Below are 16135 nucleotides of genomic sequence, written 5' to 3' on the forward strand. Positions count from 1 at the left end.
CAAACCTCTTGTATGTGTAGAACCGGTATCTCGCCATCAGAAAGCTTTCCTTCGGGTTTAGATCCGGACCAGTATGCACAAATCATCGTACGACTTCTCTGTGGGTTTCACTGGAGTGAGCAGATTTTTTATGAGGTCATACGTTGGTGCAAACGGTGAGGAGGATCGCCCTTCGTTTGGCAACGTTCGCTTCTCCTCCCAGGTCACTGGCCACGAAGTATTGGTCGAGTTGCTCCACGAAGGTTTCCCAATCATCTCCCTCTGAAAATTTCTCCAAGATGCTTATGGTTCTCTGCATTGTTGCGGTGGGGTTCGTCATCTGTATCTCGTCGCCAGTTGTTATGTCTTGAATAAAGAATCTGACCAGATACTGTGAGCTCAAAGTAATGTGTGACCGTAGTCCTTTATTACAGGTCTCCAGAGTCTCTCTCCAGCCTGTGAGACCTCCTTATGTACAGGTGCTCCCAATGGATTGTGGGATCCCTTGAGACTCCAGGGGATGAGCCCTCTGGTGGTTAAACAAGGTATTTACAGGTTTACATATATAACAGATGGAAATTCGGTTTGAGGCTAATTAGGGCACTAATGGTGGCGGGCAATGGTTTGCGTCTGCAGCCACAAAATTCAGCAGCTGGGCCCTGAGTGTGAGGCGGAGCACAAAGGCAGGCGTTCCACACCTCTCTTATTGCACTGGGCCGGCAGAGCAACATAAAATTCTGAGTTAAAGAGCCGGCCTCGGAGCACACTAAGAGAGGCTTCCCTGGGGGAAAGAAATTGTCAAAAAAAAGCACAAAAAAACATTCCCAATACCTTGCTCACCCCACATAAACCTAAATCGCAAAAAGAAAAAAAGAAAAACAATCACACTTACCTCATGTATTCATTCCTTCCCTCACCGCCGCCAGAACAGCTCGGACCGCCCGCTTTCCCAGACGGTCCCACAAGGGAACGCTACAGGGCGCTACAGGGTCAGTGCCAACCAAAAATCATTGCGATACCAAAACCGAGGGCGTTGTACACTGGCTCGTGCTCCCGGGTGGTACTGGTCAATGCCGCCTGTACTGGCACACTGAATGTGCCCTATGGCGCGAATGCCGGTGCTTGTGGCTCCAAACCACTTGAGCGCCCCTGTTCCGACCTTTTCCAGGGGACTTAACCCATTGAATTTCTACCCCAAACTGTTTCCAATGGCTGAAGGGTCGTTAACAAGAGCACACAGATTTAAGGTAATTGGCAAAAGAACCCGAGGCGACATGAGGATAACCTTTTTTATGCAACGACTGGTTAGAATTTGGAAAGCACTGCCTGATAGGGTACTGGAGGCAGACTCAATAGGAGCTGTCTATAGCCTTTAACACAGCTGACCACCCTATCCTTCTCCAACATCTCTCCACCGTCGCCCAGCTGGGTGGAATTGCACTCGCCTGGTTCCATTCTTATCAATCTTATCGTAGCCAGAGAATCACCTGCAATGGCCCGGCCCCGCATTGTTACCTCTGGTGTCCGCCAAGGATCTATCCTTGGCCCCCTCCTAATTCTCATCTACATGCTGTCCCTTGGCGACAAGATCTGAAAAAACAGCATCAGTTTCCCCATATATGCTGATGACAGCCAGCCCAACCTTACCACCACATCTCTCGACCCCTCCACAGTTTCTAAATTGTCAGACGGCTTTCCGACATCCAGTTCTGGATGAGTAGAAATGCTCTCCCATTAAATATTGGGGGAAACCGAAGCCATTATTTTTGCTCCCCGCCACAAAGTTCGTTCCCTAGCCATTGACTCCATCCCTTTCCCGAACATATGTCTGAGGCTAAACCACACTGTTTCCAACCTTGGTGTCATATATTTGACCTTGGAATGAGCTTCTGACCACATACCCGCAGCATAACTAAGACCGCCTATTTCCATCTCAGTAACATCGCACTTACCTCAGCTCATCAGCTGTTGAAACCCTCATCCATGCCTTTGTTACCTCTAGGCTTGACTATTCCAACATACTCCTGGCTGGCTTTTCACATTCTACACTTCATAAACTTGAGGTCATCCAAAACCGTGTATTAACTCGCACCAAGTTCCGTTCACCCATCACCCCTGTGCTCACTGACCTAATATTGGCTCCCAGTTAAGCAAGGCCTCAATTGCAATTGTCCCATCCTTGTTTTCAAATCCCTCCACGGTCTTGTCCCTCCCAATCTCTGTAATCTCCTCCAGCCCATCCCCCCCCCCCCCCCCGGAGATGTCCGTGCTCCTCTAATTCTGCCCTCTTGAGCATTCCTGATTCTAATCGCTCAACGATTGGTGGCCATGCCTTCTGTTGCTTGGGCCCTAAGCTCTGGAACTCCCTGCCTAAACCTCTCTACCTCTCCACCTTGCTTTCCTCCTTCAAGATGCTCCTTAAAACCTATCTCTTTGTCTGCCCTAATTTCTCCTTTAATGGCTCGGTGTCAATTTTTTGGTTTTATAATACTCCTGTGAAGCTATATAAATACAGGTTGTTGTTTTGTTGAATCTATGGCCTAGAAATTCGTGTCTTTTGCGCCCTGGGAGGCGCTAACAGGACGCAAACGTCTTTTCGCCCGGGCACGGCATCACTAACGACTCCCGCAGAATCGACAGCAGTAACCTGTCGCGCCCCACTCCACCAGTAATGACCACACCAGCGCCCCGGACCCTAAATTAAATGCCAGCGACAGCTTCAGGGGATGTGAACCAGGTGTTAGGCCGCTCGGGTAAGCGATAGTTAAAGGGGAGGTGCATTGGTTTAAAAAAAAATTTGTCCAATGTTTTGCTATGCCCCGTGGGAGCTTTGAATGCGGGATCTGCGCCACATTCGGTCAGCCTGGCACTCTCTTTGAGTGCTGGGCTGTTGGCATGGCACCCCCGCTTCCCGGTGCTCCAAGTAGGCCCATTTTTGTAATGCAGAGGTTGTAGCTTGATTAGGGAAGAGCCCCTCCTACGTGGCAGTGCTTCACGGGCCCAGTGCGTAGCAGTGTGCCACGCTCCGGGAGCACCCCAAAAATGAAGTGCAGCGCTTCATTTTGCGCTCCATTTCCTTTCAGTGACGGTAACCCCAATTTCTCGTGAGAGGCGAGACTTCTGCGCCTGGCCAATGAAGTACTTTTTGAGGTGTTGTCACTGTTGTAATGTAGAAAACGTGGCAGCCAATTTGCGCACAGCAAGTTCCCACAAACAGCAATGTATTAATGACCAGATAATCTGTTTTTGTGATGTTGATTAAGGGGTAAATATTGGCCAGGACACTGGGATAACTCCCCTGCTCTTCTTCAAAATAGTGTCATGGGATTTCTTACATCCACCTGAGAGGGCAGACTGGACCTCGATTTAACATCTCATCTGAAAGACGGCACCTCCGACAGCCCCAGCATTCACTCAGCACTGCACTGGAGTGTCACTGGAGAGCCACAGCTGACACTGTCATTTGGGCAAAAGACAATCAAGTAGTGGCTATGGTCTATAATTGGTGAGATTAAATATTCAGGATTTGGAAGTAGAATTGGCATTTAGTCCAAATGTATGAAACTTGAGCTGTCCGTTCACTCTCACCTTTTCTGTGGCATCTTCTGACTGGCTGAGGTAGAGTTCAGCCTTTCCATATGCCTGGATCCAGAATGTGTAGTTATTGGTATCTGGTGCCACAAAATATCCACGCAACCGTGCACTGTATTAGAATCAGATGATAATGATGAGATTCAGCTACATTCATTTCCTGTACACACTTCTTTTGATGGAGTTTATTTATAAATAGGAAATTTGTAAAGTCTACTATGTGCAACCTGGCCATCTGCAATTCGAACAATTGCTTTTTTTTGTCATGCTCAATCTCTGCCCATTTCATCCCATACCAGAACACTTCTCATTAGTTTCTTGACAAGCTGTCTTAGAGTTGTAAAATATCAAATAGGAGCCCTCCTCATCATATTCCTAACTGGGGAAAGCGTGCATGAAGCTAAGTGACTGACATAGGATGCCTGATAAAGATCCTCAGTTAAATGAGTTCGAGATTCTCAATCCTTTTTCTAATGGACAAAAACCCTAAATGTGATACTGAAAGGCATGGATGTACCAGTTTCACTGAGAGCGATCACATGTTTAAGACATTAGACTGGTGTAAAGGGGGAAGATATTATGGGGCCGAAATTCAGGGTCCGGATAAGGCCCGTTACCGCCGGTTTGTGGCCGCCACGTTGCAGTCTATTGGACGCCACGACCAAAATTCAGCTCGGGGATTTTTCGGTCTGTCCCCACTTCCGTCCCGTTGCTGCCGACCGCCACAAGCGCATCATCAAAGCATGCACCGCCGCTATCCCACACCTCCATTGCAATCCGCCTCAAATTTACCTCCAAAAACCTTTGCTCTGCCACGTGGTGCCCCCGACAGCTTTCTCTGTCGGGGGCACCTTGTTCTGTGTGTGTGCAACATGGCAGCATGGAGGCTCTTCAAGGGGAGGGCGCACTGCCGCAGCCGCCATGTTGTTTTTGCCGGGCGACTTCCCGATCAGCCGGAGAATTATTGCCCTGAATTCGGCCGGGCCACTAACAGGGTGCCAGGCCACTGGCCTGGCCGAAACCCTCCCCGGTGGTCCAGTGGCCGAACCTACAGAATCGCCGATTCTCTCCCCTTTAAACGAGGGGAGAAATGTGGTGATGCACATGTGCACTGACTTCACCACCGCTCCACCGCTGAGTGACAGCGGCAGAGACTTGGTCCCACCCCAACTTCCGCCCTCACCAGCTGCACTTCCGCCCCCATAATGACCAGCTTCCAGTCCGACGCAAATAAAACTTCAAAGTGCAGAAAATCGCTCAGAAGGCCGTCTCATCGCACCCAGCGGTGAAAACAGGCAAAAATATCGTCGGTGCACCAGGTTTCTGCCAGGCCTGAATTTCAGCCCCTATTAACATGTTGGGTGTTCCGGCATATATGTCAAATCTTCATACATAGAGCTCAGCTGGATAATTAGCTTTCAAAGAAATCCAATCACCATCAGAGGCAGTCCCTCGGAATCGAGGAAGACTCGCTTCCACTCTAAAAATGAGTCCTTAGGTGGCTGAACAGTCCAATACAGGAACCACAGTCCCTGTCACAGGTGGGACAGATAGTCGTTGAGGGGCAGGGTGGAAAATAAGGTTGAGGGAAATGAGAAATCCAATAAGGAAAATGCAACTACTTAATTATAACACTGAGGTGGCAAATTATATTATTATAATAACAGCAAAAGAAAATGGCTATTAATGTATTCTTTCCACCCGGATTGCACCAATGATGCTGAGAACAGGACAATATGTAGCCAGAAAACCCCCACTAAAAGTGGTGTTTGTGCATGTATAGTGCACAACCTTTTTTTAATTGGAAAGACAAATCACCCGATTCGAAATTGGGCCTTAAGTCAGCTTGATTTTTGTTGATAAATCCAAGACGGTTCAGTTCGGTCTTATTCAGATTTTGCATTTTACTTTGGACCTCAATCCTACTGGGTATGCTTGAAATGGTTGAAATGGAGTATTGATCAATTTTCCACCACTCTCGTACCATACATTGATAAATTTACATGAATAACAGATTGACGAACAATATAAAATTTTAAATTCATAATTGTCATTGCACAGCCTAATCTGTGCAGTGCACAGCACATACCTGAAAGACCTCACTATTTCTGTCGGGAAATGCTGTGGACTGCTGGCATTCGGTACAAACTGCCAGCTGTATCCACGCATAGCTTCAGTCAGGTTACCACCAAGCTCCGCATTGTCCCACATCTCAAACAGAAGACCCCGGTTTCCTGCAATAAAACCAAACATTACATTAGGACGCATGTATGTGTTGTAACTGGGAACAACCATAATGAAGTGTTTTAAGAGGCAAAAAAGAAAAAAAACTTTGCTTGTTTTTAGTTTATGGTATAAAGTTGTATTGTCCTTTTGTATGTTTAGTGTCACATTGGTGACGAACATGCCAAAAACCTGTACGTCATCTTGCTGTTGGTACCTCAGAAAGAATTACCAAATAAGACAATCTCAGACCTCTGATTGAGGGCATCAAGTTCAGAGCTATCTGACATCTGCACCTGTCAGTCATGACAGTCGTTAATTGAATATATGCAACAATTTGCATTTATATAGTGCCTTTATCATAAAACATGTTAGATTTTAACTTTTTTAGTCTAGATATTTTTCTCAGGTTTAGTTTCTCTTGCTTTTTACAAACTGGAGTTTGCCCTTACCTATCCAATATCTAAATAATTCTTAGTCAACCCAGGGGTTGAACAGAAAGCCCTCAACACTGTATGTCACATTACTGTATGTACCACATGACCTCAGGTGATCTTCCTCAACTTTACTAGGTGGTAAAATAAACACTTCATTGGACCATGGCATAGGTTATATACTGCCACAGATTTATTAACCACTAAATGGATAAGTGATCATAGGCAGTCCCTCAAAATCGAGGAAGACTTGCTTCCACTCTAAAAGTGAGTTCTCAGGTAACTGTACAGTCCAATATGGGAATTACAGTCTCTATCACAGGTGGGACAGACAGTCGTTGAAGGAAAGGGTGAGTGGGGAGTCTGGTTTGCCGCACGCTCCTTCCGCTGCCTGCGCTTGTTTTCTGCTTGTTCTCGGCGACGAGACTCAAGGTGCTCAGCGCCTCCCCGGATGCTCTTCCTCCACTTAGGGCGGTCTTTGGCCGGAGTGAACAGAAGCTGTGACACACTGTGGATTAACAGTAGTTACAGACAATCCCACTTCAGAAGATAGAAAGTAACAGACAAGTCTGCCATGCTAAAGTGCCATGTGAGCTTGACCTGACACAAGGTGCCACTAAATATTAATCTTTATGTGATAGTTTGTTGCTGATCATCCGTGGAGTCTCTCTAGTCGATCTACCGCTCTCGAATGACTTCAGATGGAATGTTCAATTGAAACAAGACAGGCTGAGAAATACTTTCAAAATTTGACCAGGACAAGAAATTGGAAAACTCAAAAGAGCTGCCAATCAAACATGTATTTGAACTGAGTGCCTTGGCCCTTCCCTTGGATACCAGACCAAAGTGGAGGAGAATTTCCACAAGGTTCTCCCGATCTCTTGCTGTAACATCGGTGGAAGATTGGTAAAACTCCAGAGAAAAGGTATAGATGGTTAAAAACATATGATGCTGTTTCTCCAGGGTTTCTGCCTTTCTTCCACTGAAGTTACGGCAGGAGATCAGGAAAATCCCGTAGTGATTCTACAGCAATGGTTATATTCTATGATCATTTCCTGCGAGTGAACCTGATTCTAAACTGTGTAATAATAAATGTGCTGTAAAGGAAGTAGTTAACCTGAAATTCATTATCATCCAGCAACAAATTGTACCTGGATGAGGCCTCATCGATCCTGTTGAATGTTGATTGGATCCTGTTGTGCAGACTATTTCTGTCGAACTGTACCTTGTTTTTGTACAGGGAGTTCCTGTAACAGTAAAAGCAAAGTCCTGAGCCTGCTGAAAGAAGATTTTGTTGAAGATTGTGCTGAGTAAAGCCCTTTGTGAGAATGAATTCATGGATAATATGAATCTAAAAAGGCTGGCGTATAATAATGCAAGGAAGGACATATAGGACAATTTGGAGTGTGAAAGATCACAAAGATTAAAAGGGGTAGAATATGAAATAGGACAATGCAAACTTGGGACAACTCAAGGGATTAATATCTTTGATATCAGACATTGAAGTGGTCTCGTGTTTGTTGGTGGGAGATTTAAGATAACATGTTATAATGGAGTGATTTGTTCATGTCTCTGGAGTGGGGTTGGTCTCCTATTTGAAAGCAAGATTTTTAAAGTTTGTACTACGTTGTAATAAATAAATTAAAAGCTTTATTAAAAATCAGTTCAATGTGAATTATTTTCCATCTACCGCTGCAGATTTACAGATAAACAGTCGAATGCGTGCTCAGAGATTAACAATTTTATCTAATGTTTCTCATGAAGCTAATCATGGGCTGAATTAACCCTTTCAACATCCATTTCCACATTAATACTAAAGGATGGTAGCTGTAAAAGAGACGAAACAGAGTATACTCCCCAGCAGTATCACTGCCTATCTTTATAAACATAAAAACAAAGTAAGGTAATGTACAGTTACCTGCAACAGTGACAGTGAGGAGATCATTGAAGAAGTTTCCTGTGATGGTGATTTCAGTCCCTCCTGCCAAACTCCCAGACACTGGATTAACTGGCAGGATTTCTACATTTAAAAAATAAAGAAGCAAAGTCCAACAGTTTGGAGGTCCAGCCAGATGGTTTATTTAGCAACCAGCAACACTCTGAAAGCTGTTAAGCAATTGAGTGATCACTGATTCAGACTACTCCATTTATATAAACTGTTATGTGAAAGTGTAACCTCCTTGGTTGCAGTACTAATTGGAGATTAGCAAACTGATCTCAAAGCTACTGTCATTATTGTGAAAGTCCAAGCCATCACTTTCCTATGGTCCCATTAGGACAAATACAAACGCAGGGCTCAACTTTCCCCAGTTATCTGCGCCGTTTTTTTGGAGCATTCCATTTTTTGTAGCCTAAGTTTCCCCAAAGTTTCTGCACCAGTGTAACTCAGTTAGTTACGATATTTTCTTTTGTGTCTATCGAGACAGGCGTTCATACCTGCACCTGAGTAATGCAGACTGTGAGAAGGCTGCGTTTCCGCAAAGAAGTTGTAACCGAGATCTGTGAGTTAGTAAAAGCAGACCTGCAACCTAGAAGCGTCAGGAGGACTGCTTTGTCAGTTGAAGTAAAGGTTACAGCTGCACTTTCATTTTATGCACTTGGATCATTCCAGGCCACAAATCGAGGGCTGTCCGCCACTTCTCAACATGCAACACTTATCTGCATTCGGCAGGTGACTGCTGCACTATATGCCCAGAGGAGGCGGCCGTGTCTGAGGCAATGGGTGAGACGCACTCCAGGTCCCTTCGGCCAGCCGACCTGACCCAGCCTCACACTCCAGGTCCCTTCGGCCAGAGGGCCTGACCCAGCCTCACACTCCGGGTCCCTTCGGCCAGCCGGCCTGACCCAGCCTCACACTCCGGGTCCCTTCGGCCAGCTGACCCGGCCCAGCCTCACACTCCGGGTCCCTTCTACCAGCCGGCCCGGCCCAGCCTCACACTCCGGGTCCCTTCGGCCAGAGGGCCCGGCCCAGCCTCACACTCCGGGTCCCTTCGGCCAGCTGACCCGGCCCAGCCTCACACTCCGGGTCCCTTCGGCCAGAGGGCCCGGCCCAGCCTCACACTCCGAGTCCCTTCGGCCAGAGGGCCCGGCCCAGCCTCACACTCCAGGTCCCTTCGGCCAGAGGGCCCGGCCCAGCCTCAGACTCCGGGTCCCTTCGGCCAGCCGGCCCGACCCAGCCTCACACTCCGGGTCCCTTCGGCCAGCCGGCCTGACCCAGCCTCACACTCCGAGTCCCTTCGGCCAGAGGGCCCGGCCCAGCCTCACACTCCAGGTCCCTTCGGCCAGAGGGCCCGGCCCAGCCTCACACTCCAGGTCCCTTCGGCCAGAGGGCCCGGCCCAGCCTCACACTCCGGGTCCCTTCGGCCAGCTGACCCGGCCCAGCCTCACACTCCGGGTCCCTTCGGCCAGAGGGCCCGGCCCAGCCTCACACACTGGGTCACTTCGGCCAGAGGGCCCGGCCCAGCCTCACACTCCGGGTCCCTTCGGCCAGCCGGCCTGACCCAGCCTCACACTCCGAGTCCCTTCTACCAGCCGGCCCGGCCCAGGCTCACACTCCAGGTCCCTTCGGCCAGAGGGCCTGACCCAGCCTCACACTCCGGGTCCCTTCTACCAGCCGGCCTGACCCAGGCTCACACTCCAGGTCCCTTCGGCCAGAGGGCCTGACCCAGCCTCACACTCCGGGTCCCTTCTACCAGCCGGCCTGACCCAGCCTCACACTCCAGGTCCCTTCGGCCAGCTGGCCTGACCCAGCCTCACACTCCGAGTCCCTTCGGCCAGCCGGCCTGACCCAGCCTCACACTCCGAGTCCCTTCGGCCAGAGGGCCCGGCCCAGCCTCACACTCCGAGTCCCTTCGGCCAGAGGGCCCGGCCCAGCCTCACACTCCGAGTCCCTTCGGCCAGAGGGCCCGGCCCAGCCTCACACTCTGGGTCCCTTCGGCCAGCCGGCCTGACCCAGCCTCACACTCCGAGTCCCTTCGGCCAGAGCGCCCGGCCCAGCCACACACTCTGGGTCCCTTCGGCCAGCCGGCCTGACCCAGCCTCACACTCCAGGTCCCTTCGGCCAGCCGGCCTGACCCAGCCTTACACTCCGAGTCCCTTCGGCCAGAGGGCCCGGCCCAGCCTCACACTCCGAGTCCCTTCGGCCAGAGGGCCCGGCCCAGCCTTACACTCTGGGTCCCTTCGGCCAGCCGGCCTGACCCAGCCTCACACTCCAGGTCCCTTCGGCCAGCCGGCCTGACCCAGCCTCACATTCCGAGTCCCTTCGGCCAGAGGGCCCGGCCCAGCCTCACACTCCGAGTCCCTTCGGCCAGCCTGCCCGGCCCAGCCTCGCACTCTGGGTCCCTTCGGCCAGCCGGCCCGGCCCAGCCTCACACTCTGGGTCCAACGACAGGCTGTACCTGTCCGAGGTCGCTAGCGGTGAACACTAACTTTTAAACAACTTGATTTACATTTTAGTCTTTTTCATCAACTTTTAACCAACTCTTAATCTATTTATTAAACCTGCAATCAAACGGTGTAACTTTTTAAAAAATAATTTGGAAATACATTTAAACTCTTAAACTTTTAAAACAACTTGGAAACCTTTGAGGAAATTTTTAACCTTGGAAGAAACTCTCCAAATCATCCCTTGGAACCCCAGCAGACAGCTGACCTTCCCAATGCCTGCCCCCCAACCAAGCCTCGGGCCAGCCACCATCAATGGTGCTACTCAGCGTCGAGCTTGCGGCCAACACCTTGCCGTAGGCAATTAGGTTAATACAGCAGTGCCTGGTCTCCAGTTGTCTTGGACCCCCTTACCACTGGACCAAGACCTTGCTCAGCTAAGCTCGTGTGGTGGCCGGTGTGCAGCGGCCACTCCACGTTAAAAGAACTCACGCACAGGCATCTTCCACTTCGTTAATATGAAGGTCGGGACCTGGAATGTCAGGACCCTTGTGGATAATTCCAACAGCAACAGGCCGGAACGCCACACCGCCGTAGTTGCCCGGGAACTTAGACATTGGTGCAAACATTGCTGGCCTTCCCGTGCCCGCCAGGTCTCAGTTAGGGCGGTGATGTCAATGTTTTGACATTGACATCGCGCCCTAACCAAGACCCGGAGGGCATGGGAAGGCCAGCTCAAGGAACATGGTGGAGGTTACACCTTTTTCTGGAAAGGAAAACCAGAGGAAGAATGCCGCCTTCATGGAGTCGGCTTCGCCGTCAAAAATGAACTGGTCGACCACCTCAAAGACTCCCCCTGCGGGATTAACGGACGCCTCATGACTCTTTGCCTTACCCTATCCTGGAACCAATGCGCCACAGTCATCAGTGTGTACGCCCCAACACATGATGCAATGGATGAGGCTAAAGAGGGTTTTATTCCAACCTTGAGACATCCCTGTCCCGCGTCCCCATGGGCGACAAATTGATCCTCCTCGGTGACTTTAATGCCAGGATCGGCAAAGACACAACCCTCTGGGGAGATGTGATTAGCAGAGAGAGGGTAGGGAAAGCCAACTCCAGCCGTACCCTGCTCCTGACAAAATGTCTAGAACATGAACTCCTCATCACCAACACCCTGTTCCGCCAGAGAGACAAATACAAGGCATCGTGGCAACACCCTCGCTCCAAACACTGGCACCTGCTCGACTATGTCATCATCCGAGCCAGGGATCGCAAGGATGTGCGCATCACCCGCGCCAAGACAGGAGCTGACGACTGCTGGATGGACCATCACCTAATCCAATCCATCATCGATATTAACATAGCCCCAAAGCAGAGGGGACAGCAGAAGCAGTGCTGCAAAAAAGTTAATGCCGGGGCACTTAAAGACCCAGCTAAGAGAGCCCTACACAGCCAGCGCCTCACAGCTAACCTGGCGTGCCTTGATGAGCCTGAGATGCTGAATGCCCACAGCGCTTGGTCTGCCCTCCAGGCCTCCATAACCAGTGCCTGTGAAGAGACACTTGGTCACTCAACCAGAAAACACCAGGACTGGTTTGATGAAAATGATCAGGAGATCCAAGAACTAATAGATTGTAAGCGCAGAGCATTTCTGAGCCTCAAGCAACAACCCAACTCGGGAGCTACAAAGCAACGTTGCAGACGGCTCAAGGCTGAGGTCCAACAAAAAAGCCGGGACCTAAAGAACAGGTGGTGGATGGAGAAAGCACAGGAGATACAACAACTAGCCGACAGCCACGATATGCGAGGATTCTTCACTGCAGTCAAGGCCACCTACGGTCCAAACTCCCAAGGCCCTCCTCTCACTCCTAACTAAGAACGGGGAAACACTCATCAAGGACACCGAGGTTGTCAGGGCCCGCTGGAAGGAGCACTTTGAAGATCTCCTCAATCGAGACTCTGCCTTTGACTCGAGTGTTCTCAACTTCATCCCACATCATGCAACCCGCCACCACCTCAGTGAAACCCCAACGTACGAGGTAGGCAAAGACATAAAACAGCTCAAGAATAACAAGGCTATGGGTGCCGATGGAATTCCTGCTGAGGCGCTAAAGTATGGCGGAGAGCCACTGTTGGCGCGGATACATGACCTCATCTCTCTCATTTGGAGGGAGGAGAGTATGCCGGGAGATCTCAGAGATGCAGTGATTGTGACCATCTTTAAAAAGGGGGACAAGTCCGACTGCGGCTATTACAGGGGAATCTCCCTGCTATCAGCCACTGGGAAAGTTGTCGCTAGAGTTCTCCTCAATCGTCTTCTCCCTGTGGCCGAGGAGCTCCTCCCGGAATCACAGTGCGGATTTTGTCCCCAACGGGGCACAACGGACATGATCTTTGCAGCGCGACAGCTGCAGGAAAAATGCAGGGAGCAGCGCCAGCCCTTATACATGGCCTTTTTCGATCTTACAAAGGCCTTTGACACTGTCAACCGCGAGGGTCTATGGAGCGTCCTCCTCCGTTTTGGATGCCCCAAAAGTTTATCAAGCTGTTTAACCTACGCCGCCTCCAGGCCCGGTGCAAAATCATCCCAACCTCTGTCGTTGAGGTACAGTACGCAAACGATGCCTGCGTCTGCGCACATTCTGAGGCTGAACTCCAGGATATAGTCGATGTATTCATCGAGGCATATGAAAATGTTCAGCCATGAACTCATTGAATGGCGGTGCAGGCTAGAAGGGCCGAATGGCCTACTCCTGCACCTATTTTCTATGTTTTATGTTTCTAAAACATGGGTCTTACGCTTCACATCTGTAAAACAAAGGACCTTCACCAGCCTGTCCTCACCGCTCAGCACTGTCCCCCAGTCATCAAGATTCATGGCGTGGCCCTGGACAACGTGGACCACTTCCCATACCTCAGGAGCCTCTTATCAACAAAGACAGACATTGATGCGGAGATTCAACATCGCCTCCAGTGTGCCAGTGCAGACTTTGGCTGCCTGAGGAAAAGAGTGTTCGAAGACCTGACCCTCAAATCTACCACCAAGCTCATGGTCAACAGAGCTGTAGTAATACCCACCCGCCTGTACGGATCAGAGGCATGGACGATGTACAGAAGATACCTCAAGTCGCTGGAGATATATCACCAATGATGTCTCCGCAAGATCCTGCAAATTCCCTGGGAGGACAGACGCACCAACATCAGTGTCCTCACCTAGGCTAACATCCCCAGCACTGACCACACTCGATCAGCTTCGCTGGGCAGGCCATGTAGTTCGCATGCCAGACACGACACTCCCAAAGCAATTGCTCTACGCGGAGCTCCTTCACGGCAAACGAGCCAAAAGTGGGCAGTGGAAACGTTACAAGGACAACCTCAAAGCCTGCCTGGTAAAGTGCGACATCACCACTGACCCCTGGGAGTCCCCGGCCAAAGACTGCCCTAGGTGGAGAAAGTGCATCCGGGAGGGCGTTGAGCTCTTCGAATCTCAACGCCGTGAGCGTGAAGAGGTCAGGCGCAGGCAGCGGAAGGAGCGTGCGGCAAATCAGTCCCACCCCGCCCCGACGAATGTCTGTCCCACCTGTGAGAAAGTCTCTGGCACTCGTATTGGACTGTTCAGCCACCAAAGGATTCACTTTGGAAGAAAGTCTTCCTCGATTCCGAGGGACTGCCATGATGATGATAATGATGATGATGCCCGGAGGAATGACTGCATAAAGTTCCCCATGATCACCCAGGCATGCGTGACAGGGCTATGGGCTTTTCCAGGATTGCTGGCTTCCCAAAGGTACAGGGCTGCATTGATTGTACCCACATCGCCTTGCGAGCACCTTTGGAGTATTCCGAGATGTACAGCAACAGAAAAGGCTTCCACTCCGTGAATGTACAGCTCATCTGTGACGACATGCATCACATCATGTCAGTTGATGCAAGATACTTTGGGAGCACCATGATGTGTTCATCCTACGTGAAGGAGGTGCAAAATTCACAAGAACCCCCCAGTGTTGGGCTCATTCGAAAGGAAATTTAATTTGGGACTATCTACCGAAAAGTTTGGAACTCTAAAGTGCTTACGGAAGAAACTACAAACTTCAATAGAATGTTGTATTTTTAAAAGACAAATTCAAGGCTGTGGGCGGGCCTAAGGAATTAGCAGGAGACAGTCTGATTAAGTGAGGTTACCTGGGTGTGAGGACTCAGTTAACCTGTCTGGAGGAATGAGTATTTCTCCTGTTCCTGCTCCTGTTCACCGATGAGGGGGAGGAGCATTGCCCACTGCTGGCTGAGCTGCTGGAGCTGCTGAAAGAAGAGGGATTTAAAGTAAAAACCCCAAGAAGGCACAGATCAGCCTGAAGGAAGTAAAATTCCTGGGACTGGCTGTGCGTGCTGGAGAGAGAGCCATTGACAAAGCTAGAAGGGAAGCAGTGCAGAAGTTACCCACCCCCAACACAGTAACAGTAGTAAGATCTTTTCTAGGACGAACCGGGTACTGCAGAGATTTCACTGAGAATTATGCAGCCACCACAGTTCCTCTGCTCCGACTCCTACACAAGGGAGTGGAGTGGGATTGGGACAAAGGTTGCAAGGCAGCATTTATCCAACTCAAGAAAAGCCTGCAGACCGCGCCATAGATGGGGATAAAGAGTTTTTCCTGGAGGTAGCAGCCAGTGGGGACAGCCTGAGTGCAGTACTGCTCCAAGAGCGGCACGGCCGGCTGAGACCAGTGGTCTACTCCTCCAGGATACTCACGGATGTGGAGAAGGGATCCTCCAACTGTGAGCGGCACCTCCTAGCCACTCACTGGGCTGCGAAAACATCACTGATCTTCACAGGGGATCCCCTATCACACTCCTTACCCACCATATCCCAAATGCTCCTGGATGGGAGAATCAAGGACGGGACAGTGAGCAGTGCCCGCATTGCTCGGTGGACCGTGCTCCTCTCTCAAATGAACCTAAGGGTAAAGAGTCTCTGCGAGCCAAGACTCGCAGCCAACATGATTTGTCCAGGGACAGCCCACCGGTGTTCCATAGAAGGGGTATGGGAAATTGACATAGGCTTTCGGGCTGGGTTACACCCCACAAGCCAAGAGATCTATGTGGACAGTTCAAGCACTGTATCTGCGGGTGAACCACTCACAGGCTGCGGAGTTTATGATCCTGAGGCAGGCATTGCCCTGGCGATTAAACTCCCCAGTACTATGGGCGCCCAGCACGCTGAACTGTCTGTGGTGGGGTACGTAGTCACACATCCCGAAGAATTCCCTACCCCATACACGATTTGCTCGGACAGTATGTTCATATGCAATTCATGTACGGAGTACCTGGCTATTTGGTCCCGCCGCGGATACACATCCACAGACGGGAGACCCCTTGCAATTAAGCCCCTGGTGGAAAAGTTCATGAAAGCAGTCGGGAAGGAAGGGAATATCTACATACACAAGGTGAGGGCACATTCCACCACTGAACCCTGTAGCGAGGGAAACCAGCAGGCTGACATGTTGGCCAAGCAGGGGGCCCGCA

The 16135-nt window shown here is 50.3% G+C and overlaps 1 protein-coding gene across 1 annotated transcript in view; it reads right to left on the reverse strand.

Moving 5' to 3' along the window:
* Positions 1 to 8661, reverse strand: part of LOC139266646 (fibrocystin-like) — a 630313-nt gene extending 621652 nt beyond the window's left edge. The window contains 4 exon segments of the mRNA XM_070884234.1: positions 3568 to 3682; positions 5660 to 5804; positions 8146 to 8247; positions 8625 to 8661. Coding sequence (XP_070740335.1) covers positions 3568 to 3682; positions 5660 to 5804; positions 8146 to 8247; positions 8625 to 8661 — 399 coding nt within the window.
* Positions 8662 to 16135: the final 7474 nt, after the last annotated feature.

The sequence above is a fragment of the Pristiophorus japonicus genome, chromosome 7, assembly GCF_044704955.1.
Source record: "Pristiophorus japonicus isolate sPriJap1 chromosome 7, sPriJap1.hap1, whole genome shotgun sequence".
NCBI lineage: Eukaryota > Metazoa > Chordata > Chondrichthyes > Pristiophoridae > Pristiophorus > Pristiophorus japonicus.